The sequence below is a fragment of the Oncorhynchus clarkii genome, chromosome 18 (assembly GCF_045791955.1).
Source record: "Oncorhynchus clarkii lewisi isolate Uvic-CL-2024 chromosome 18, UVic_Ocla_1.0, whole genome shotgun sequence".
NCBI lineage: Eukaryota > Metazoa > Chordata > Actinopteri > Salmoniformes > Salmonidae > Oncorhynchus > Oncorhynchus clarkii.
Window position 1 is genome coordinate 3,945,138 of NC_092164.1, and position 25,290 is coordinate 3,970,427.

The window sequence follows — 25,290 nt, forward strand, 5'->3', positions numbered from 1 at the left end:
AAACAGATTTCCCAATCTTCTCCACTTCATCTTTAATGCTGACATTCAGCTCCAGTGTTTGACTGCAGTCTTCCAGCTTCACTGATGCCATCTCTGGATCCTGCAGTGCAAACTGGGCTCCACTGTCACAATCAGGACCCAGTGACTGTAGGTTTGGACTCAGTGTGGAAGGAGAGAGGAGGCCTGCGTTTGTCTTCACTGTTGATGTTACCGACCTCAGATTTGACCTAAGTCAAAAAAAATGTTTTAATAATTTTCACAGAACAGTAGTTCACCTGCCTCACAATTAATGCTTGGGTTGTTTGCATAAGAATCTTTCCTGGTAAATATTTAGCTATCCTTCTGATAAAGCATGCAGTTTATGCAGCACTATTTACTATGTTCCTGAATAACCATGTCTTCACCGTATTATTTCACCTCGCAAAAAAAATATTGTATTTCCCATTTTCACACCATAGAAAAAATTACAGACAAAGATAGAAACACCGGAATGTCTGAATATTGTTACACATGTAAAAATAATAATAAGTGAACCCGCGCTGCATGCACTGAATTCAGTTGACGTAGACAGAAGGGGAGCCGCCATTTTACCTTCCCGTGAATTTTACACAAAAACAATAACGAACTAAAAAATCGCAAATAATTAGATTTTTTAAATTAAATTAGCTTTACTAAATGATTTCCATTCAATCAGCCAAACCCAAAGTCTCTAGCTATTTGACTTATAAAATAGTTATGCTCACTCGGCTTGACACAAAAGTAACACATAAAACCTTTACCAAACGTGATAATACAATAAAGGATGTGTTACCCAGCACGTTATGACATGTTCTTTCGATATTACAAAGTGTAAACGTGCTATTACATACCTGTAGTAATACATGTGAAACGGACACAAAATATATCGTCTTCACCACACAGTCTTGCGCCTTCCCGGAACTTCCTGTTCCACCACTGCAACAATCACAGACAGAACAATGTGACATATATTTCATTGGATGTATAAATATGGTAGTGAGAGGAAAGCCCACTGGCAGAGAGTGGGAGAAGATGGAACGATATGGGTTTTGGCCGAAATTCGGCAAATTTTCTCATTCATTAAACATTTTATCTCAATACAGTTTTATGTTCCTCAAACTACAATCTGTTATGAACAGAGTGGACAACGTTTGCGTAGGAATCCAAAGGCAAATTGAGTTAATGCGCACAAGCGCTTCACCGACTAGGCGTTGCCTAAAGGAAATATTCAGAGATTTGCTAGAACACGCCAATAGGATATCACTAGCGCGTGCTTGACTCTGCCCACTATGACTCCCATTGGGAACAACAAGATGTGGTCTATCTTGGTTGACATAAACATATTTGGAGACACCTTCTGTGTGTACATTTTTGGCAGACAAGACACTCTTGCATATTGCTGCCTATCCCAGGTTGGGGTACGGATTTCACATTTAGGTCACAAAAAAAGCAGGGAAAGGAGAATGGGAAAATCTTAAATTGCACCATTTAATCCCGTACTGATTCACTATCCCAAAAAACTCACCACACCATCCCACTACTTTGTCCTTAAACAATCCTACACCAGGCAGTCTGCCTTGGAGGATGGACCCACTTCCCTCAACTTCTTCTGCACTAAAATCTCTCACACCCAAATGTGTATCTGCTGCTGCAACTACCACATCTATTTTATGTGATTTCAACTCCCATCAGTGCAGTGCAATTGATCACAATGACTATAAAGGCAAGGAATTTGACCGTACTAAAACTCATCCTCAGCAAGACTACAAATTCCTGCAGGAAGCTCCCACAGGTAGTCTCTAGCCGAAACTGTCAGCTACCGTTCACCACCTCGATCAGCGAGACCTCCTGAATCCAATCCATGAATGAACATTCCCTTTCTCTGTTTTAGATACTCACTGGCTACACATAAGCTAGCTAGTTAGCAGAGAAGTAGATCAAACATCATTGTTTTACTTAGCCTAGGTAATTGTTTGTATAGTATGTTGGTGTCTATTTCAGACCTCATGGTATTTTTCAAGGATAAGCATAAGAGCATTGGAAGAGGAGAAGACTACTAGATGTCTGGCCATGTGGAGAAGTGCAGCTATAGTAAGCAACAATTTACCGGTTAGGTCATACCCAGCATGAGGGATAAAGATGATCCTGTGTCTGGTGAGTGTAGCTATTAAATGAAGTTTGAGCATCTTTACAATACAATATGTTCTATACAGTTGTCAACATTCTACAAGGAAAGAGCCACTTAACTATATAATCATTAACCAGATTACCCTGGATACCAGATTACCCTGGATACCAGATTACCCCGGATACCAGATTACCCCAGATACCAGATTACCCCAGATACTAGACTTCCATGAGTGATAACTTAGTTCTAGAATGTTGCCATTGATGAGAATGAATCTAAATCTATTACTCAGTTCTAGAATGTTGCCATTGATGAGAATGAATCTAAATCTATTGACATTCAGAATGGACTTTGTTTAGACATCCAGCCTGTTTTGTAGTTTAGTTTCGTCGTGATCTCTGTTGGAATCGTCCGTCTGTCTGTTGGAGAGTCAGTTCATCATTATCTCTCTCTCTGCCTCCCTGAAGATCAAGTCTTGAGAATGACAGTTTATTAAATATTCTACAGCGGTAATGTCATCAATCAAATCAAACTTTAATTTATATGGCACATTTCTTACAACGAACGCATTTCAAGGTGTTCCAAGTCATTCATTGAAAGGCATGTGTCACTTAACACCCTTCCTGTTGGCAGGTCTCTATAGGTGACCAGGGGATTCTCTCTACAACATGAGAATGCCTCCGTGGAGCTCATCAGTGGAGCCATGCAGCCTATTTTGGCGGTTCACAATATCGTCCGTACGGATGCCAGCCGTGCCAAACCAGGTGCAGTAAGTGGAGGACCTGTACCCGGCCGAAGACCACAACCCTCTGTCCCGAGAGAGGATCACAAGAGTGTGAGGAACAGTCTATGGGGCAGGTTCAGTGGAAGAAATATCTTCTTGAACCTGAACCAGAACAACCGCTACCCTCCACGTCATCCCTGTCTGTACCGGACATTGTTAGAACAAGGGCACCTGGGGCATGCAGGCGTCCTGGCTGGCATGGTGCTGTCGGTGGAGCAGCAGGAGGCTAAACAGAGTTTTGGGTCACAGGGTCTGGGTGCCTCAACAGATGGCCTGGTGGGCACCACAGCAATGTCTTTATGGTGCAAGGGACCTTACTATTGAATAGGAAGGATTTCAACTTCACTGAAAAATGTGAATGTTCTATCATTTAGTTTCCCTGGCTGATATGGTTGCTACTTAGAAATACTAGAACAATACATTAATAGATTACATTCACTGCTATAAAATTCGATCTCCAATTTAAATCGCATAGTTGGACCTTTGACCTTTGACAAATAAATATGTGTAAGAAAAGGCTTTCCACGGTCTGTTTTGTCAACGAACTCAACGTATTCCCAACACTGGTGGTATTAGATGATCCTAATAAATGATGTAGCCTAGTAAACGATGCCCTCCTCTGGTATATTCTATTGAACTGTCTGGGACTCGTTGTTTCCCTGCTTACTACTCAAAGATATTTCACCGATTAGGTCAAAGACGAAACTAACTTCAATGCACTGGTCTCAAATATATTAGCATAACTATGCTACACAGAACCAAGGCTGACCCATTGTAGAATGAGAGACTTTATTATATTAAAACGTGTCCCAGTCCAACATGCCTAGCTCCGCCCACTGGGGCGTGGCTTACGGAACTCTCTGAAATAAACGCTCTTATCGCCTTATTCCAACAGATGGAGTTCTCACCACACCTGTGGTTCCAAAACGTGGAGTCATGTTTCTGTCAAGCCGCTTTGTTGACAACTCTAACCATCTCGCCAAGTGCCTTTGAACGGGGTAATGTAGTAGGTGCCAGGCACATCCAGCCAACTTCACACAATTGGGAAGCATAGGAGTCAACATGGGTCAGCATCCCTGTGGAACGCTTTTGACACCTTTGTAGAGTCCATGTCCCTACGATTTGAGGCAGTTCTGAGGGAATAAAGGTGCAACTGAATATTAGGAAGGTGTTATTAATATGAAAGACCTGTTATGCTGATGACACAACATAAACACTACCATGGATACCTGCTATGCTCATGAGGAAACGTTATAATCATTAGCATTGCCACAGGAAGTAGAGGTGCTGGGATCCAGTCACAATCAGGAACCAGTGACTGTAGTAGTGATGGGTCGTTTGCGAACGAGTCGGCTCTGAGAGCCGGCTCTTCTAGGTGAACGTTGGGAGCCGGCTCGCATATCAGAAGAGCCAAATCTATTTATAAAATATAAAACAATTAAGATATGAATAATCAAAAGATTAAAAAATGTATAGAATTAACTAATTCAAAGAACGAACAAAAATAAATACAATAATATAGGCCTAAATGCTCAAGCACACACACATTCGTTCTGAAAGATCTCCAGATCCTCTGAGCTGGTGGAAGAACAAGGCCTCTGTCTACCCACGGCTTATTAAAGTCATGACAGGGAGACTCTGCATAGTGGCCACATCCGTTACCTCAGAGAGGGTCTTCTCAAAAACGGGACAAATAATTACTGAGAGAAGAAACCGCATCAGCCCATTGAAAGTGAGGCAGCTTGCATTTCTGAATGCACATCTCTCATAAAAGCTAAATGTGGTCAGCATTGCTGTGTGCTGTTAGTTATAACATGGCAGTAAAGAAGAGAGAGAATAGAGGGACCAGTTTAATGTTTTAACTGGGATGCTGCAGTTTTGCACATTGTAATTTTTCTTTGATATGGTGCAGTATTATATTATTATGTTGTTCAGATTGTATTCGTTTTGAATTGTTACATTTATACTTTGTTTAAATGCATTAAGAAGTTATACTTTATTTTTTTTTATTTTTTTAAATATATTTTTGTTGTATTTTCCAATTAAGAACATTCAAAACAAAAGTGAAAAGATATTAGACAACGATAGGACAAAGTGACAGTAACAGACGAGCGTAAAAAAAAAATAATAATTATAATTGTATATACAAACATACAATAAGAAAAAAATAATAACGAGACATTGGATCACCTGCCGTAGGCTACATATTATACATTACGTGTGAAACATTATGCGAGGATTATATAGAGATTCAATCAATGAGATGTGGGGGGGAGATTCTCCATATAGTCCATAAAAGGTTGCCAAATTCTGTAAAATGTCTTTAACTTATTCCTCAAGCAGTAAGTGATTTTCTCCAAAGGGATACAACTATTAACTTCCGATAGCCACATTGCAACTGGCAGGGAGGAATCCGATTTCCATTTCAAGGCAATACATTTCTTGGCAATCGCTAGCAATATTTCTGTTAGCTTTATAGTATGGCTTTGCCTAAGATTGGTGTTAGTAAAGTTACCCAGTAGACAGACCTCCGGGTCTAAAGGGAATGCAACCCCGTGAATTGAGGATTAAATGCAGATGTTTAATAGCATTCTATTTAATTACAAACCAATGCATTTTTAAATACATTGTGGTTAAGGTAGAGTATGATTTCATTAAATCATTTCATTAGAATTGTTTTAACACCAATCATAGTCAAACTATCGCAAACTGTTTGACTTGAAAAATAACAAAACATACTTTTTTTAAAAGAGCCGTTTGGGAGCTGTCATGGCAGAGTATGACAGAGTAGCCTAGTGGTTAGAGCGTTGGACTAGTAACCGAAAGGTTGCAAGTTCATATCCCCGAGCTGACAAGGTACAAATCTGTCGTTCTGCCCCTGAACAGGCAGTTAACCCACTGTTCCTAGGCCATCATTGAAAATAAGAATTTGTTCTTAACTGACTTGCCTAGTTAAATAAAGTTTTTTTTTTTTCCCTGTATTACTAAGTGAAAGGAGAGTTTACAAACCACACACCAGTCAGAGTTATACATAAACTTAATATTTTAATTAAATGAGCTTCACCGTGTGACTCTCAGATCAATTCAGTGTCTATAAATGAATTGAGTCAACATAATGGCAACTGGGATCTTTTATAGCAAAGATCCACCCCTCCCAACTCACAATGATGAACCACAGGTCTTAGGAAAATTGCACACAGGAAGACTTTTACTTGAGAGAGGAGTATCCCATAGCCAGACAGCATTAGCTATAAATTATCGTTCAGTTCGCTCTCTTAGACGAGGTTCTACTTCTCGTTCTTGGTACTTCCCATTACCAAACATTACCTCATCCAATGGCATATATCAATTGTAAATTCTAGATACTCTTATCTCAAATACACCCCCTGCACCTGGACAAGCTCACAGAGGAGAGTGAACCTCTAGGTCATATACTAGGTCAAGATAAGGGCAACATCAGAGGGGACATACAATGGTTCCAGACACTGCTATACTCTTCCCCCAAATGGGAAAAGTAGGGAGTGACTAGCACACAGACATTGTGGAGCCAAGAGATAATTGGTTCCCCCTCAATCATACCTTCACGTGTTTTAAAAGATACGTTCACATATGAAGACAATCCTGACCTCTCCCCTCTCTGGGGCCCAAGTCATTTCCCCACATGAGCATATTTACGAAAGTAGATAGAACATCTTATTTATCAATGTTACCTAACTAATTCTGATTCTGCTACGACAGAGCCAAAAGAGCCGGCTGGAATGCCCATCACTAGACTGTAGGTTTGGATTCAGTGTGGATGGAAAGAGGCAGGCTGGGTTTGTCCTCAATGTCAATCTGTCAACTCTGGATAGAATCCCAGTCCTAAACAGAAGTCTGAGATCAACTTCCTGGTTCTCCCCTGTGCAGGCCAAACCCCCTCCTATTGTTACTGTGTGTATGAAAACATTTTGAACAATGGCTTCCTAAAATGCCATGGTGCTGACTAACACACTAGGAAAGGTTGTGGTTGATGTGGGCCATCACAGGTGAGTTCACAGCTCTTCCACTCTGAATAATGGGGCAGGGAAAGGGTAACACAAGCTTCCTCTCTGGTTCCATTCCCCAATAGTAAGTGGATCATACTTGAATTGTGGTAGTAATATTGTCCCTGGACTTGGCACCATAGAAAACACATTACAATTATACATTGACAAAATAAATGTTATTTTATTTAACTTTTATTTAAATATGAAAACATGTCCTTTATACTGCAAAACATGATTTGTATGCATTGTAGAACATACTGGGGACTAGCTAATTGGCATGTAGAGGTGTAGTGACATGTATTCAGTAGATACATAGACATTTAAATTAGTTTGAATAACATCAATTAAACAAAAACATTGCATTGTCTGTATAGATAACCCAAAGTTTGACCAGCACAAATTCAAGTAGAATATGTATTTTTCATTCGCACATCAATTAAGTTCAATGCAGACATCCAAATACATTCATCAATGACGAAAATAATACATCTATTTAAGACAATTTAATTAACATGTTTATTGTTTCAAAGTATGTATATCACTAAACAAAAGTTGCTTAGTAGTAAAACAAAACAACAACAAACAATAACAAAACTAAATGGTGAAAACTGACCATCACATCATCTCTATCTGATACATGTTGTGTCTAACTCATTCCCACAGAGAACTGATCATCACAATCTGATACATGTTGTCTACTAACTCATTCCCACAGAAAACTGATCATCTCTATCTGATACGTTGTCTACTAACTCATTCCCACAGAAAACTGATCACACCATCTCTATCTGATACATGTTGTCTACTAACTCATTCCCACAGAGAACTGATCATCACAATCTGATACATGTTGTCTACTAACTCATTCCCACAGAAAACTGATCATCTCTATCTGATACATGTTGTCTACTAACTCATTCCCACAGAAAACTGATCATCTCTATCTGATACATGTTGTCTACTAACTCATTCCCACAGAAAACTGATCATCTCTATCTGATACATGTTGTCTACTAACTCATTCCCACAGAAAACTGATCATCTCTATCTGATACATGTTGTCTACTAACTCATTCCCACGGAAAACTGATCATCACACCATCTCTATCTGACATTTCTTAACTTATTCCCACAGAGTACCACACAGTCAACAATCAGACTTCATTGTTTCAACGTAAGAAGCCTCGCAGGATATTCAACCCTAAAGGCAAATCCAAGGAACTCTCAATATCTTTAGAGTAAAAGCTAAATTAAATAAATAAATAAATACAACTGACATGGTGCTCACTGATCAGCAAAATAACAAGAGGCTAACATTCTATAACACTCCCTTTCCTCTGCACAGTTCTCTCAGTGAGAAACAATAGGATCCCAATAGTGTTTTATTCTTTCTTAAATGTTATCAAATTCACTGTTAGCACTTCATTTATGAGATGAGAATGAAGTGATGTAATGACTTTACTCTTAGCTGGTCTGAGAGAACTGATGAGGCTTCTCTCCTGTATGTATATGCTGGCGACATTTTAAAAAGGTATCTAAATCGGGGGAAACTCATCCCACAGTCAGAGCAGAAGTGAGACTTTGTCTATATGTATTCGCTGGGGACATTTGAACTTTTCCCAATTGGGAGAAACTCGTTCCATTGTCAGAGCAGAAGTAAGGCTTCTCTTCTGTGTGTGTTCTCTGATGAACTGTTATCTCAGTTGATGTTTTGAAGCACTTACCACAGTCAGAGCAGGAGAATGGCTTCGCTATGTGTATTAGTTGGTGACTTTTTAATTTATCCAATCTGGAGAAACTTTTCCCACAGTCAGAGCAGGAGAAAGGCTTCTCTCCAGTGTGCACTCTCTGATGAATTGTCAGAGCTTGTGATGTTGTGAATCTCTTCCCACAGTCAGAGCAGAAGTAAGGTTTCACTCCTGTGTGTGTCCTCTGATGGACCTTTACCTCAGTTGATGTTTTGAAACATTTACCACAGTCAGAGCAGGAGAATGGCTTCTCTCTGTGTATTTGTTGGTGACTTTTTAACTTATCCAATCGGGAAAAACTTTTCCCACAGTCAGAGCAGGAGTAAGGCTTCTCTCCAGTGTGCACTCTCTGATGAATTGTCAGAGCTTGTGATGTTGTGAATCTCTTTCCACAGTCAGAGCAGAAGTAAGGCTTCACTCCTGTGTGTGTTCTCTGGTGAACTTTTACCTCAGTTGATGTTTTGAAGAATTTACCACAGTCAGAGCAGAAGTAAGGTTTCTCTCCCGTGTGTGTTCTCTGATGAACTGTTACATCAGACGTTGTGGTGAAGCATCTTCCACAGTTAGAGCAAGAGTATGGCTTCTCTCCTGTATGCACACGTTCATGTACTTTTAAGGTATCCAATCGGGAGAAACTCTTCCCACAGTCAGAGCAGAAGTAAGGTTTCTCTCCTGTGTGTGTTCTCTGATGAACTTTTACCTCAGTTGATGTTTTGAAGCATTTACCACAGTCAGAGCAGAAGTAAGGCTTCTCTCCTGTGTGTGTTCTCTGATGAACTGTTAGATCAGATGTTGTGGTGAAGCATTTTCCACAGTCAGAGCAAGAGTATGGCTTCTCTCCTGTATGTACACGTTCATGTACTTTTAAGGTATCCAATCGGGAGAAACTCTTTCCACAGGCAGAGCAGAAGTAAGGCTTCTCTCCTGTGTGTGTTCTCTGATGAACTTTTACCTCAGTTGATGTTTTGAAGCATTTGCCACACTCAGAGCAGGAGAATGGCTTCTCTCTATGTATTAGTTGGTGACTTTTTAACTTATCCAATCTGGAGAAACTTTTCCCACAGTCAGAGCAGTAGTAAGCCTTCTCTCCAGTGTGCACTTTCTGATGAATTGTCAGAGCTTGTGATGTTGTGAATCTCTTCCCACAGTCAGTACAGGAATACAGATTCTCTACTGTGTGTATTTTTAGATGTATTTTTAGCTTTGATAGAAATGGGAAAATCTCCTCACAATGTGGGAGGTGGTGAGACCTCTTAGCTCTGTGATCTTCCTGCTGTTGCTCTCTGGATGTAGAGAATGTCTCAACATGGTCTCCTGTGTGAACAACATCAGAAGAACCAGTCAGTGAGACATACATACGACTTCATATACAGTGTGTTCAGAAAGTATTCACATCCCTTGACCTTTTCTACATTGTGTTTCAGCCTGAATTTAAAATGGATTAAATTGAGTCATTGGCCTACACACAATACCACACACATACAAGGGCATGGATACATGACTAGATATTGGATATTGTTGCATCAACATGAATTCTACTATGACTATTTACCATCTGAATATGAAAACCACATCTGTAGATTCTAAACCACCAGTTGGAGGACAGATGGAACTAAACCACCAGTTGGAGGACAGATGGAACTAAACCACCAGTTGGAGGACAGATGGAACTAAACCACCAGTTGGAGGACAGATGGAACTAAACCACCAGTTGGAGGACAGATGGAACTAAACCACCAGTTGGAGGACAGATGGAACTAAACCACCAGTTGGAGGACAGATGGAACTAAACCACCAGTTGAAGGACAGATGGAACTAAACCACCAGTTGGAGGACAGATGGAACTAAGCCACCAGTTGGAGGACAGATGGAACTAAGCCACCAGTTGGAGGACAGATGGAACTAAGCCCCCAGTTGGAGGACAGATGGAACTAAGCCCCCAGTTGGAGGACAGATGGAACTAAACCACCAGTTGGAGGACAGATGGAACTAAACCACCAGTTGGAGGACAGATGGAACTAAACCACCAGTTGGAGGACAGATGGAACTAAACCACCAGTTGGAGGACAGATGGAACTAAACCACCAGTTGGAGGACAGATGGAACTAAACCACCAGTTGGAGGACAGATGGAACTAAACCAACAGTTGGAGGACAGATGGAACTAAACCACCAGTTGGCCAGAAAGTGTTATATAAAAAGTGTTTAGTACTTATACCATATGAGTCAGTGGAACACCCCATAACGCCAGCGGAACACCCCATAACGCCAGCGGAGTACCCCATAACGCCAGCGGAGTACCCCATAACGCCAACGGAGTACCCCATAACGCCAACGGAGTACCCCATAACGCCAACGGAGTACCCCATAACGCCAACGGAGTACCCCATAACGTCAACGGAGTACCCCATAACGCCAACGGAGTACCCCATAACGCCAACGGAGTACCCCATAACGCCAACGGAGTACCCCATAACGCCAGTGGAGTACCCCATAACGCCAGTGGAGTACCCCATAACGCCAGTGGAACACCCCATAACGCCAGTGGAACACCCCATAACGCCAGTGGAGTACCCCATAACGCCAGTGGAGCACCCCATAACGCCAGTGGAGTACCCCATAACGTCAGTGGAGTACCCCATAACGCCAGTGGAGTACCCCATAACGCCAGTGGAGTACCCCATAACGCCAGTGGAGTACCCCATAACGCCAGTGGAGTACCCCATAACGTCAGTGGAGTACCCCATAACGTCAGTGGAGTACCCCATAACGCCAGTGGAGTACCCCATAACGCCAACGGAGTACCCCATAACGCCAACGGAGTACCCCATAACGAGTACCCCCAGTGGAGTACCCCATAACGCCAGTGGAGTACCCCATAACGCCAACGGAGTACCCCATAACGCCAACGGAGTACCCCATAACGCCAACGGAGTACCCCATAACGCCAACGGAGTACCCCATAACGCCAGTGGAGTACCCCATAACGCCAGTGGAGTACCCCATAACGTCAGTGGAGTACCCCATAACGCCAACGGAGTACCCCATAACGCCAACGGAGTACCCCATAACGTCAACGGAGTACCCCATAACGTCAACGGAGTACCCCATAACGTCAACGGAGTACCCCATAACGTCAACGGAGTACCCCATAACGCCAACGGAGTACCCCATAACGCCAACGGAGTACCCCATAACGCCAACGGAGTACCCCATAACGTCAACGGAGTTCCCCATAACGCCAACGGAGTACCCCATAACGCCAGTGGAACACCCCATAACGCCAGTGGAACACCCCATAACGCCAGTGGAGTACCCCATAACGCCAGTGGAACACCCCATAACGCCAGTGGAGTACCCCATAACGCCAGTGGAGTACCCCATAACGCCAGTGGAGTACCCCATAACGCCAGTGGAGTACCCCATAACGCCAGTGGAGTACCCCATAACGCCAGTGGAGTACCCCATAACGCCAGTGGAGTACCCCATAACGCCAGTGGAGTACCCCATAACGTCAGTGGAGTACCCCATAACGCCAGTGGAGTACCCCATAACGCCAACGGAGTACCCCATAACGCCAACGGAGTACCCCATAACGCCAGTGGAATACCACATAATATAAAACAAAAACAAGAAAAATAACAGACATTGAATATCCCTTTGAGCATGGTGAAGATATTAATTACACTTTAGATGGTGTATCAATACACCCAGTCACTACAAAGATACAGGCGTCCTTCCTAACTCAGTTGCCGGAGAGGAGGGAAACTGCTCAGGGTTTTCACCATGAGGCCAATGGTGACTTTAAAACAGTTAGACTGAGGATGGATCAACAACATTGTAGTTACTCCACAATATTAACATCAATAACAGAGTGAAAAGAAGCAAAGCTGTACAGAATTAAAATATTCCAAAACATGCATCCTGTTTGCATTAAGGCACTAAAGTAAAACTGCAAAAAATGTGGCAAAAATAATTAACTTAAAATCCTGAATACAAAGTGTTATGTTTGGGGCAAATCGAACACAACACATCACGGAGTACCACTCTTCATATGGAGGTGGCTGCATCATGTTATGGGTATGCTTGTCATCGGCAAGGACTTGGACGTTTTTTGTTCGTTGATAAAAAATAAATGGAATAGAACTAAGCACTGGCAAACTCCTAGAGGAAAACCTGGTTCAGTCTGCTTTCCAACAAACACTGGTATGCAAATTCACCTTTCAGAAGGACAATAACCTAAAACAACAAAGGCCAAATACACACTGGAGTTGCTTACCAAGACATTGAATGTTCCAGAGTGGCCTAGTTACAGTTTTGACTTAAATCATCTTGAAAATCTATGGCAAGACTTGAAAATGGCTGTCTAGCAATGATCAACAACCAACTTGACAGAGCTCGAATACTTTTTTTCCAGAATAAATGTGTAAATATTGTACAATCGAGGTGTGGAAAACTCTTAGAGATTTACACAGAAAAACTCACAGCTGTAATCACTGCCAAAAGCGCTTCTCCAAAGTATTTACTCAGGGGTGTGAATACTGTGGTGGTTAATTTCTATACTATCAAATGAGGAGAGACAAACTTATCACACAAGTCAGAGTTATACTTAAACTAAATCTTTAAATCACTTATTAATAAGGGAGCAGGTTAATACAACGCACATATATGAAGTGAATTGATTGCTCTACGATACTGATGGCTGGTCATGGCTGGTCGACAAATTCACGCTCACATGATTCATTGAGAGCCCAGAGACAAAAGTACAAGTCCATCCTCTTTCAGTCTACATGACACACGACAGATGTATAGAATGGGTCACAAGGTTAAGATTTGTATGAAATATACCTATAATACATAGCAGACAGCAACTGCTGTGTCAACAGTTTTCATTGTGTAGAGACCAGTATCTGTCCCTCCGACTCCAAACTGGAACCATCTCTCTCCCTGGTCCCGTATAGAACAGAAACATTAACTCATGCTCTGGAATGCTTTTTAGGTTTTATCACCCAGAAGACATGGTAAATCTCCTGTCAGTGTTATCTCCCAGAGGCCCTTCCTCAGTAGAACACACACAATAGTTAAGAACACTCTGTTCTGTCGAATAAAAACAACCATTTGATGCAATAAAAGTATTGTAACATAATCTTGCAATCTTCCACCATAATACTTATGTAAATGAGATATTTCTGCGTTATTATTATTATTTTTAAACATTTGCAAACATTTCAAAAAAACATGTTTTGCCTGGCATTATGGGGTATTGTGATGTCATTATAGGGTATTGTGATGTCATTATGGGGTATTGTGTGTAGATGGCTCAATTTTTATTTTATTATTTTATTTAGGCTGTAACATAAAATGTGGAATAAGTCAAGGGGTATGAATTCTTTCTGAAGGCTCTATAAGTAAGTATACTGTACAATACAAAGGGAAATACAACCATTCTAAAAGTGGACAACAGCTGATTCCAAAAGGAGTGAAAATTCAGACCCATATCATCCTCCACTCACTATCACATGGGTTAGTAACTACACAGACTCATTTCATATCATCCTCCACTCACTATCACAAGGGTTAGTAACTACACAGACTCATTTCATATCATCCTCCACTCACTATCACAAGGGTTAGTAACTACACAGACTCATTTCATATCATCCTCCACTCACTATCACAAGGGTTAGTAACTACACAGACTCATTTCATATCATCCTCCACTCACTATTACAAGGGTTAGTAACTATACAGACTCATTTCATATCATCCTCCACTCACTATCACAAGGGTTAGTAACTACACAGACTCATTTCATATCATCCTCCACTCACTATCATAAGGGTTAGTAACTAAACAGACTCATTTCATATCATCCTCCACTCACTATTACAAGGGTTAGTAACTACACAGACTCATTTCATATAATCCTCCACTCACTATCATAAGGGTTAGTAACTACACAGACTCATTTCATATCATCCTCCACTCACTATCACAAGGGGTAGTAACTACACAGACTCATTTCATATCATCCTCCACTCACTATCACAAGGGTTAGTAACTACAGACTCATTTCATAAAACTTTAAAACACTGGCAGTTTGTCTACTTCACTTATTTAGTCTCCTCTCTGAACACTCCAGACAGCCCAGTGAATAAATCAAATGCTGACAATACTGATGTCAAACCACTTTTCATACACAGTGGGAAGTTGGAATGAAAAACAAGTTTTGTACAGTCTGGTGTTCATCAGGGATGTGATGTCAGAATGACAGAATTCACAATAGCACTAGACTGGGTCATAACTAATGGAGGTATAACCTATGAAGGGAACTTATAGATAGAACCTGCTCTTACCATGATTAACAGATGTCCCAATCTTCTCCTCCTCTTCTTCATCTTTAATGTTGACATTCAGCTCCAGTGTTTGACTGCAGTCTTCCAGCTTCACTGATGTAATCTCTGGATCCTGCAGTGCAAACTGGGCTCCACTCTCACAATCAAGACCCAGTGACTGTAGGTTTGGACTCAGTGTGGAAGGAGAGAGGCAGGCTGGGTTTGTCCTCACTGTTGATGTTTCTGGCATCAGACTTGACCTGAGTCGGCCTGTAGTAATAAAGACAAACGGACAAAAGTTATTGTCTTTTAGTTCTGGCACTTCCTTTATTCTCTTAAAAAAAATACAAAAATAAAAACAATTGTTCAATGATCTAATTTCAATAGACCGGGTAGTTAAACATTGACAACAAAACATTAATTCACATTAGACGAGGGCACACTTTAAATTACACGTAAAAAAAAAAAACTTGCGCTTAAAATAAATGAAAAGTTCTTACAAATGGGGGCAGGTATGCAGGCTGTTACAATATTAAATTACATGTTTCTAAAAACAGGCTATAGGCTACATGTGCACCACCAAGTCAGAACAGTAGGCTAAGTTCTTAGGGGGGGGGGGTACCAAATTCTTAGGGTGAGGCACATGGGCTACTAACATACACATTCTCTGGATGATGTCATGCTGGATTGACAGCCAAAGCATTTAACCTTTCTGGCCCATGGAGTTGCGTATGGAGGTTTTTATCCTTTTAAAAAGGTAGAAAAGTTTCTCTCCGACTCGGCAGTTGTCATCGGAGTGGTGATGATGATGATTTTGAGAAGAGAGACCGTCTCAGACAAGGCCTCCTGCAGGTTATTCTCGTAGAGTGATTTCAATAAAGAAAGTGTCGTCTTTCCAGTGTGCAGCTCAGGATGCCGGTAGACAGGGAACCGCTCCCTTTTCAGCTTCTCCTGGTTACCCACAAGCCATAGCTGGGTAGAACAATGGAGTTCTGCGGTCCAGAAAGGAATCCATCAGTAGCGTTTGGACACCACGTACATTACCACTCATCAGCGCTGACCAATCGTAGGTTTGGTGCAACCAGATTCTCCTTGACATTCAGTGGAGCTAGTACTTGTTTGATGGTGTTGGAGAGGCCAACACCAGTTTTTGTCCTTCACCTCTACAAACACCTCTCACACACACTGTTGTCTGGTGTTGGAATCGGCTAAACTTTGAACATTGAGATATTAAATAAATGATAGAGACAAAGCCTTGAATAGAAAGAGTTTGTAAAAGGATGTGTTTGATGGAGGAGAGGAGAGCGATGTGTTGATATAGGGAAGACAGATGGATATCTGTGGGTCAGGAGGTGAGAGGTGAGGTCAGTTCCCCTTAAGGGAGTAATCAGGGTTGCTACAGTGGGGAGAACAAGTATTTGATACACTGACAATTTTGCAGCTTTTCCAGACATGTCTGTATTTTTTTATCATAAGTACACTTCAACTGTGAGAGACGGAATCTAAAACAAAAATCCAGAAAAATCACATTGTATGATTTTTAAGTAATTAATTTGCATTTTATTGCATGACATAAGTATTTGATACATCAGAAAAGCAGAACTTAATATTTGGTACAGAAACCTTTGTTTGCAATTACAGAGATCCTACGTTTCCTGTTGTTCTTGACCAGGTTGGCACACACTGCAGCAGTGTGTAAGTAGGAAAACCTGCAAAATCGGCAGTGTATCAAATACTTGTTCTCCCCACTGTATCTGGTTACCTTCTTTCCTGTGGAGCCATAAACTGTAAGGAAGAGGAATGTCTTAAGTAGGATGTATATAAACTGTGATGTCTGAAATGTTTTGTCTGATTTCAGCTGCACAGAATCTTTGGAAAGATTAAACTTGGTTAAAGCTTCTCTAGTGTTTGTGAGTTATTTACTCACAAAAAAAATAAGAACCTAACAGTTGGCGTTGTCGACAGGATTCACCACGATTTCATCAAACCAAAGAGTCCAGATCAGTGGAACAGGAGCCGGCACAGCAAATAAGGTAGGCAAGTTCCTACACGTGTTACCACTCATTCTGACATCTTGGGGAGATGAGAATCGTAGGCTGAACAATTATAGAATACAGCCTTTTGAAGCCTGAGTTTATTCAAAAGGCCCATTGTGTAACGACCGGTCGTAGCTTTATAGTAAATGGTAAGGCCCGGAAGGTAAACACATACAGGCTGTTACCTGTAGGGTAAGTCCTAGGGGGTAACTCCCTAGCAGGTTGGTTCCTGCTAGTACTATAATGTCAATAGTAAATCCCAGTGGATTAATACCTGTGATTACTATTAATATAGGGTGAGTCCCAGAAGGTAAACTCATACATGTAGGGTAAGTCCTAGGGGGTAACTCCCTAGTAGGTTGGTTCCTGCTAGTACTATAATGTCAATAGTAAATCCCAGTGGATTAATATCTGTGATTACTATTAGTATAGGGTGAGTCCCGGAAGGTAAACTCACGCAGGCTGGAACCTGTAAGGTAAGTCCTAGGGGGTAAATACCAGTGGGGTTGGTTCCCTGCATAGCTATAACAGGGTGAGAGCCTAGTTGTATTGGCCATAAAAGTGAGAATGGAAGGTTAGTTGTGTGCCCTGTTGGGGCAGTGAAACATGGCAGATTATGTGGAAATAGGAAGACAAGTGTGAATCATTTTGGTGAAGTGTTATCAATAATAGGGAGATTGGAGGAGATACAGCACAAAGACATTAAGAAAATCCGTATTCTCCAGTAATAGATTCGCAGACGTTTACGGTATCGGTTTTAATACAAGGTATTAAGTGCTGTGTCCAATTAGTTATTATCCGGGGAAGTGTGTAGTGCTCTCTTAGAAAATAGTTAATAGATGGTGTGTATAATCGACGGGAGAGCGTGGAAAGAGAGAGAGAACAAGCTCAGGTGAGAGACTCGTGTACGTGGAAAAAACAGATGTATCTAACTGGATATTAAAAATCGGGACATTATCAAGGGCCATGAAATGTGACAGGCAAAAGTTACATGTGCCGTTGGGAAAATTAACTGTAAACGATACGCTAGAATGATAAGTGCCGGGTGAAGGGGGGGTATACGCCATGCTAACTATTTAAATTGAAAACGCATTGAGATACTGATTTCTTTACCAGGCCTGTAATGAGAAGAGTTATAACCGGCAATAAAAGGTTGTTTATAAATGTATGTTCTAACAGGGGTGATGGGTGCGGAGTTGATCAACTGGAATTGGTGCCTTCGTCTCAAAGAACACACTGAGGTCAGTCATTCTACATTCTACATTCTAAAGTGATAAAACACACTGAGGTCAGTCATTCTACATTCTACATTCTAAAGTGATAAAACACACTGAGGTCAGTCATTCTACATTCTACAGTGATAAAACACACTGAGGTCAGTCATTCTACATTCTAAATTCTAAAGTGATAAAAACACACTGAGGTCAGTCATTCTACATTCTAAATTCTAAAGTGATAAAACGATTTGGTTGTGATTGGGACACTGCGAGAGAGAATGGCTAAAGCACGATGAGGGGCTGAGGCGCTGCTAACAGTTACGTGGCCTCCGAGAGAGTTTTTAAGAAACGTATCTCTGGGTGTCATCGTGAGGGGAGACTCACTGGATGATAGCCTGGGACGAACATGAAAGTTTTGTTTTTGTATTAACCTGTATTAAGAGTTTATGTTACATCAATGCAAAGTTACTATACATGTACTTAGTTTCTCTTTTCAAGTCAATATGTTTTTAGGTTTCGTGCAACATGAGGGTGTTCATTGTTCCAGAGGAGGGAATGATGTATATTGACTAAATTGATTTGAGAACGTGTTAGTAGGTTTGTAAAATGTAGAAAATGATTTTGGAGTATAGTGTGTTATGGGTTAAATGTAATGATAGAGGAGTATCAATCCCAGAGACTGAATATTGTTGCAGGAGATAGCTCATAGAAGAAAGAGAGCAGCTGTACAGTACACAATATGTGGATTTAATTGAACGTTACACATACACAGATAATGGTGAAAGTAGAAGAGATAGTGTTGTCATTTCAGACACTATTGTCAACTTTCAGTAATGAGTTTATCACAGAAGGCGTAACACTTGAAAGAATAGCAACCGATCCCTGGATACAGGAGGCCACGTCGCCAGAAGGACTAGCTACAGATCCCTGTATACAGGAGGCCACATCGCCAGAAGGACTAGCTACAGATCCCTGGATACAGGAGGCCACATCGCCAGAAGGACTAGCTACAGATCCCTGGATACAGGAGGCCACATCGCCAGAAGGACTAGCTACAGATCCCTGGATACAGGAGGCCACATCGCCAGAAGGACTAGCTACAGATCCCTGGATACAGGAGGCCACATCGCCAGAAGGACTAGCTACAGATCCCTGGATACAGGAGGCCACATCGGGGGGGGGGGGGGGGGGGGGGTGCATAGTTTTCACGTGAAGTGAGGTCTAACTGCATAATGGGTGAGTGAAGACACCATGACACAGGAAGTGAAGATACCATGACACAGGAAGCGGAGCGAGAGAGAGACTAGATTCCATTGTAAGACACAGAATGGTTGGGTCTGGGAACTACTATAAACATCATAGTTGGTTTGGGGTTTAACTGCTTTATGGGTTAATACATCATATGATAGAGGATATTATTTAAATATTTATTTCACCTTTATTTAACCAGGTAGGCTATTTGAGAACAAGTTCTCATTTGCAACTGCGACCTGGCCAAGATAAAGCAAAGCAGTTCGACACATACAACAACACAGAGTTACACATGGAATAAACAAACATACAATCAATAACACAATAGAAAAATCTATATACAGCATGTGTAAATGAGGTAGGATAAGATTGGTAAGGCAATAAATAGGCCATGGTGGCAAAGTAATTACAATATAGCAATTTAACACTGGAATGGTAGGATGTGCAGAGGATGAATGTGCAAGTTGACACACTGGGTGCAAAGGATTTGGAGTTGTACCTGGTAGGTTCATAGATAATTTGTGTGAGATTGAGGGCATCAAGCTTAGATTGTAGGATGGCCGGGGTGTTAAGCATGTCCCAGTTTAGGTCACCTAGCAGCACAAGCTCAGAAGATAGATGGGGGGCAATCAATTCACATATGGTGTCGAGGGCACAGCTGGGGGCAGAGGGTGGTCTATAGCAAGCGGTAATGGTGAGAGACTTGTTTCTGGAAAGGTGAAGTATTAGAAGTAGAAGCTCAAATTGTTTTGGTACAGACCTGGATAGTAAGATAGAACTCTGCAGGCTAACACCGCCCTTTGGCAGTTCTATCTTAGCGGAAAATGTTATAGTTAGGGGTGGAAATTTCAGGGGTTTTGGTGGTTTTCCTAAACCAGGACTCAGACAAGGCTAAGACATCCGGGTTGGCAGAATGTGCCAAGCAGTGAATAAAGCAAACTTAGGGAGGAGGCTTCTAATGTTAACATGCATGAAACCAAGGCTTTACGGTTACAGAAGTCAACAAATGAGAGCACCTGGGGAATAGGAGTGGAGCTAGGCACTGCAGGGCCTGGATTCACCTCTACATCACCAGAGGAACAGAGGAGGAGTAGGATAAGGGTACGGCTAAAGGCTATAAGAACTGGCCGTCTAGCACGTTCAGAACAGAGAGTAAAGGGAGCAGGTTTCTGGGCACGATAGCATAGATTCAAGGCATAATGTACAGACAAAGGTATGGTAGGAAGAGAGTACATTGGAGGTAAACCTAGGCATTGAGTAATGATGAGAGAGATATAGTCTCTAGAGACGTTTAAACCAGGTGATGTCATCGCATATGTGGGAGGTGGAACGACATGGTTGGTTAAGGTATATTGAGCAGGGCTAGAGGCTCTACAGTGAAATAAGACAGTAATCACTAACTAGGACAGAAATGGACAAGGCATATTGATATTAGGGAGAGGCATGCGTAGCCAAGTGATCGTATGGGTCCAGTGAGTGGTTGGGCTGGCTGGGGACATGGCGATTCAGACAGTTAGCAGGCCGGGGCTAGCAAGCTAGCATAAGGGCCTTAGAGGGACGTCACGATGGGGGAAAGTTTGTTTTTGCCTCCCAGTGCAATGACGTTGATAGACCAGTCGTGGAATTCGTAGGGTTCCAAGTAGCAGAGGGGTCCAAGTGGCAAAATGGGTATAGTGGTCCAAGAAATTGTCCGATGGATCAGCTAACAGCCCAATATGCTCTAGATAGCTAGCAGGCCGCGGTTAGCAGAAGGGCCTTCAGGGGACGTCGCGCCTGAGTGGCCTGTTGGGATCCTCGGGCAGATTACGTCGGCATTCCAGTCGTGAAGGATCGGCGGGGCCCCGTACCGGCAGTAGAAGGGGTCCGGATATTGTAGCCGAGGAGTGGGCTTCAGGAGTAGCCCAGGAGCCCTAGCCGGGAGATGGGTCTAGCATGGGCTAGCTCCAGACTAGTTGGTGCTAGCTCCGGGACGGAAATGTTAGCCAGGAGTAGTCAACCGGGGTTGCGGTTAGCTAACTGCGATGACCCAGATGAAAAAGGTTCAGAGTTTGCTGGTAGGAATCCGGGGCTTTGGAGAGAAAAATAGGTCCGGTATGCTTCTGGTTTGAAACTCGTTGTAAGAACTGGCGAGAGCTTTCAGAGCTAAAGGTTAGCTGATAACCTCTAGCAAGTGTTAGCTAAAGGTTAGCTGATGACCTCTAGCAGTGGTTAGCTGACTGACAGCTGATAGCTAGTTAGCTAGTTAGCTTCAGTTGGCAGTGTTCTGAAGTTCTATGAAATTAGTCTGTGTAGTTGCTAGGGTTGCTGTCAATCCCACTTGAATTTCAGTCAATTCAGGAAATAACTCATTCTAATTTCAATTCTCTGCAATGCTTCTCGATCAGGAAAAGTTGGTGTCACACTTTACTGTAGGTGTCCTTGGTCATGTATTTATCTTCTTTAGTCGACACTATGATAATTCCAGATAGCCCATTGAATAAAACACATGCTGACAATACTGATGTCAAACCATCCAGATCTCATTAGCATGAAATAACATCTACCTTCTCATTGAAACAGTTCTATAGCAACATTGAACACACAGTATGAAGTTAAAACAAACAACAGTCTGGAGTTCTTCAGGGATGTGTGAGTCAGATAGAACTTAACCTAGCAATAGACTGGGTCATAACTTACGGAGGTCTAACTTATGAAGAAAGAATCTGCTCTTACCATGATAAACAGATTTACCAATCTTCTCCTCCTCTTCTTCATCTTTAATGTTGACATTCAGCTCCAGTGTTTGACTGCAGTCTTCCAGCTTCACTGATGCCATCTCTGGATCCTGCAGTGCAAACTGGGCTCCACTGTCACAATCAGGACCCAGTGACTGAAGGTTTGGACTCGGTGTGGAAGGAGAGAGGCAGGTTGGGTTTGTCCTCACTGTTGGATGTTACAAACCTCAGACTTAATCTGAGTCAGCCAGTAGTAATAAAGAGAAACGGACACAAAAGTTATTGTCTTGACAGTTCTGGCACTTTCTTAATTCTCTAAAAATAAATTATATTTGTTCAATTATCTAATTTCAATAGATCAGGTAGCTAAGCATTGACAACTCAACATTCATTCCCATTAGACAAAAATTACACACTTTAAATGACACAATGTAAGTGAACTTAACCTATAGTAGATTTCCTACATTTACATAAATGCATAAATTACAACAACAAAAACAGTTAGTACAAGGTTGCAGTTAGTTTTGATTTTATTGGGATATATTATACTTCTCATTTGGACTAATCTTCCAAGAGTCCTTTAAAACATTTTTAAAAAACATTTTATAATGTGATCACATTTTCACATATAACACACTGAGAGACAAAGAGACATAAACACACTGACATATTGACCAGATAAATAATCTTAACAGTCTGAAAAGTTGGATTGATTCTTCCATAGTCACAACCTTCCAATGTATTATAAATAAATGATTCTAAAGTTATGTTTGAATTTATATATTAAAACGTTTCTGGTTCGCTCAGATAAATTATTCAATTTCGTTATCACTCTGAATCTAAATGTTATTTTGCCTCATCTTCGTTTCTGTCTGGATAACACAGATTGTGGACAATCTATTCCTGGTATTGACTGAATGTCTGTCTCTAACCAACTGAGTATTGTTGTGGATAGAGTTTGTCCGTTTTAAATGGTGTGCATTGTGAAATAAAATGAGCATGGTGCATGACTACAACAGAAGAAACATATCTCCACCTTTAAAACAATCCTTGTTGCTTTGTTCTGTCCAATCTGCAGCCTCCTAACTTGACTTGCTGATGCACGTGCCCATATTTAGCTATCCTTCTGATAATGTGTGCAATTTAGGCAGCACTATGGACTATGCTCCTGAATAACCATGTCTTCACTGTATTATTTCACCTCACAAAAATCTATTGTATTTCTCATTTGCCACAACATAGTAACAATTACAGACAAAGATAGAAACACCTGAATGTCTGAATATTGTTACACACGCCAAAAAATAATAAAGTGAACCCGCGCTGCCTGCACTGAATTCAGTTGACGTAGACAGAAGGGGAGCCGCCATTTTACCATCCCGTGAATTTTACACAAAAACAATAACGAACAATAACGAACTCAAAAATCGCAAATATATAGATTTTAAAAATGAAATTAGCTTTAGTAAATGATGTTCATTCCCTCTGCCAAACCCGAAGTCTCTAGCTATGTGACATAAAATAGTTATGCTCACTCGGCTTGACACAAATATTACACATAAAACCTTTACCAAACGTGATAATACAATAAAGGATGTGTTACCCAGCACGTTATGACATGTTCTTTCGATATTACAAAGTGTAAACGTGCTATTACATACCTGTAGTAATACATGTGAAACGGACACAAAATATATCGTCTTCAACACACAGTTCTGGCGCCTTCCCGGAACTTCCTGTTCCACCACTGCAACAGAGGCAGTGTTGCCAACTCCTCAGTAAGGAAAGTAGCTATTGGCTGTCTTTTTTTTCTCTTTTTTTATGAACAACAAATCAATACAGGAAGTACATGAGGGAACACAAGTATATATGAATAATATACAACGGATAATTGTGCTAGAGGGTACAATATCACATTACACAAGGACCTTAAGGGACATACATACACTTATAATTCTAACAGCTTTTTTGTTAGTAGAATATTGAATTGTCTTAAAATACAGTTAAATTTATTTTTTTTAAGGTAAGAAAATGTATTTTTTTGTTTGTAAATGTACATTTGTGAATATGAAATTTGGCTAAAAGAATAAAGAAATGAACTGCATAAAAATATTTCAGCTTATTTCTATCATAGGTAAAGACTCCAAGCAGTACTTCTCTCCACAATAGTGTAAGTTCTTCATAAATGTGTTCAATTATAAATCTACTGAGGTCTTGCCCCAATTTTCTTACATGAATACAATGCCAAAAAAGATGCAACACTGTTTCTGGGTGGTCATTACAAAAGGTACAATTTGAGTTGATGTTTTCCTTAAACTTCTTCATATAGTGGTTGGCAGGATAATATTTATGAATAATTTGAAAAATTATTAGGAAACTTCCTTAATTTTGTTAACAAGTAGGTATGTGTGTGGCAACAGCCAAACTTTTTCCCAACATATATTATCAATAAATCCATTCCAATAAGGCATAACATAAGGATATACAACATCCTGCTGAAACAAGGATCGTATCGCTCTGTTGTTGAATGGACCAAAAGTTAAACAAATATTTCCTTCCTACTGATGAGTCAATTAACAGGGTCAACGGAAGGTAAGCACTGAGGGTCAGGTCTTGACACGTTCCTGAATAAAAAAGCAACACCTGAGGGAATGGCATCTAAAACAATTGCAAAATCTTTAGGTGTTACAGGGACCTTGTAAAGTGTTAAGAATTCCTTATAACTGAGTAAAAGACCCTTTGAATTTACCAGTTGGCTCACCAATAGGATATTATTTAGGGAACAATATTCTAAAAACAAAGAAGTATTTCTTCTTTAAAAAAAAATCTGTTTATTAAGTTTTACACACACAAGACAAAGCAATATAAATAATATACTCAACTAGAAAAAAAATATAAATAAAAATACAAATACAAAAATAGCTTTAAAGATACCATACTTTAGACAAGTTAAACACACCGGGCAGAAGGCTACAGAGGTTAAAGGGCAATCTATAGTACAGGGACAGAGCAAACATCTCACCATTGTTCCTGTA

General features: G+C 40.9%; 1 protein-coding gene across 4 annotated transcripts in view; it reads right to left on the reverse strand.

The window, feature by feature from the left end:
- LOC139372838 (zinc finger protein 135-like) overlaps nucleotides 1-25,290 on the reverse strand; it is a 35,644-nt gene continuing 10,354 nt past the window's right edge. Inside the window, exons 1-4 of one of the 4 annotated variants that reach the window (XM_071112671.1) lie at nucleotides 23,917-23,998; nucleotides 22,254-22,493; nucleotides 15,059-15,307; nucleotides 7,115-10,017 (exon numbers count right to left, since the gene is read on the reverse strand). In XM_071112671.1, the coding sequence (XP_070968772.1) occupies nucleotides 8,507-10,017; nucleotides 15,059-15,307; nucleotides 22,254-22,356 (1,863 nt within the window). In that variant the 5' untranslated portion in view covers nucleotides 22,357-22,493; nucleotides 23,917-23,998 and the 3' untranslated portion in view covers nucleotides 7,115-8,506. Of the gene's footprint in view, nucleotides 228-869; nucleotides 963-7,114; nucleotides 10,018-15,058; nucleotides 15,308-22,253; nucleotides 22,494-23,916; nucleotides 24,014-25,290 lie in introns of those variants that run through there. The other 3 variants (XR_011627481.1, XR_011627482.1, XM_071112670.1) reach the window with 3 other exon arrangements.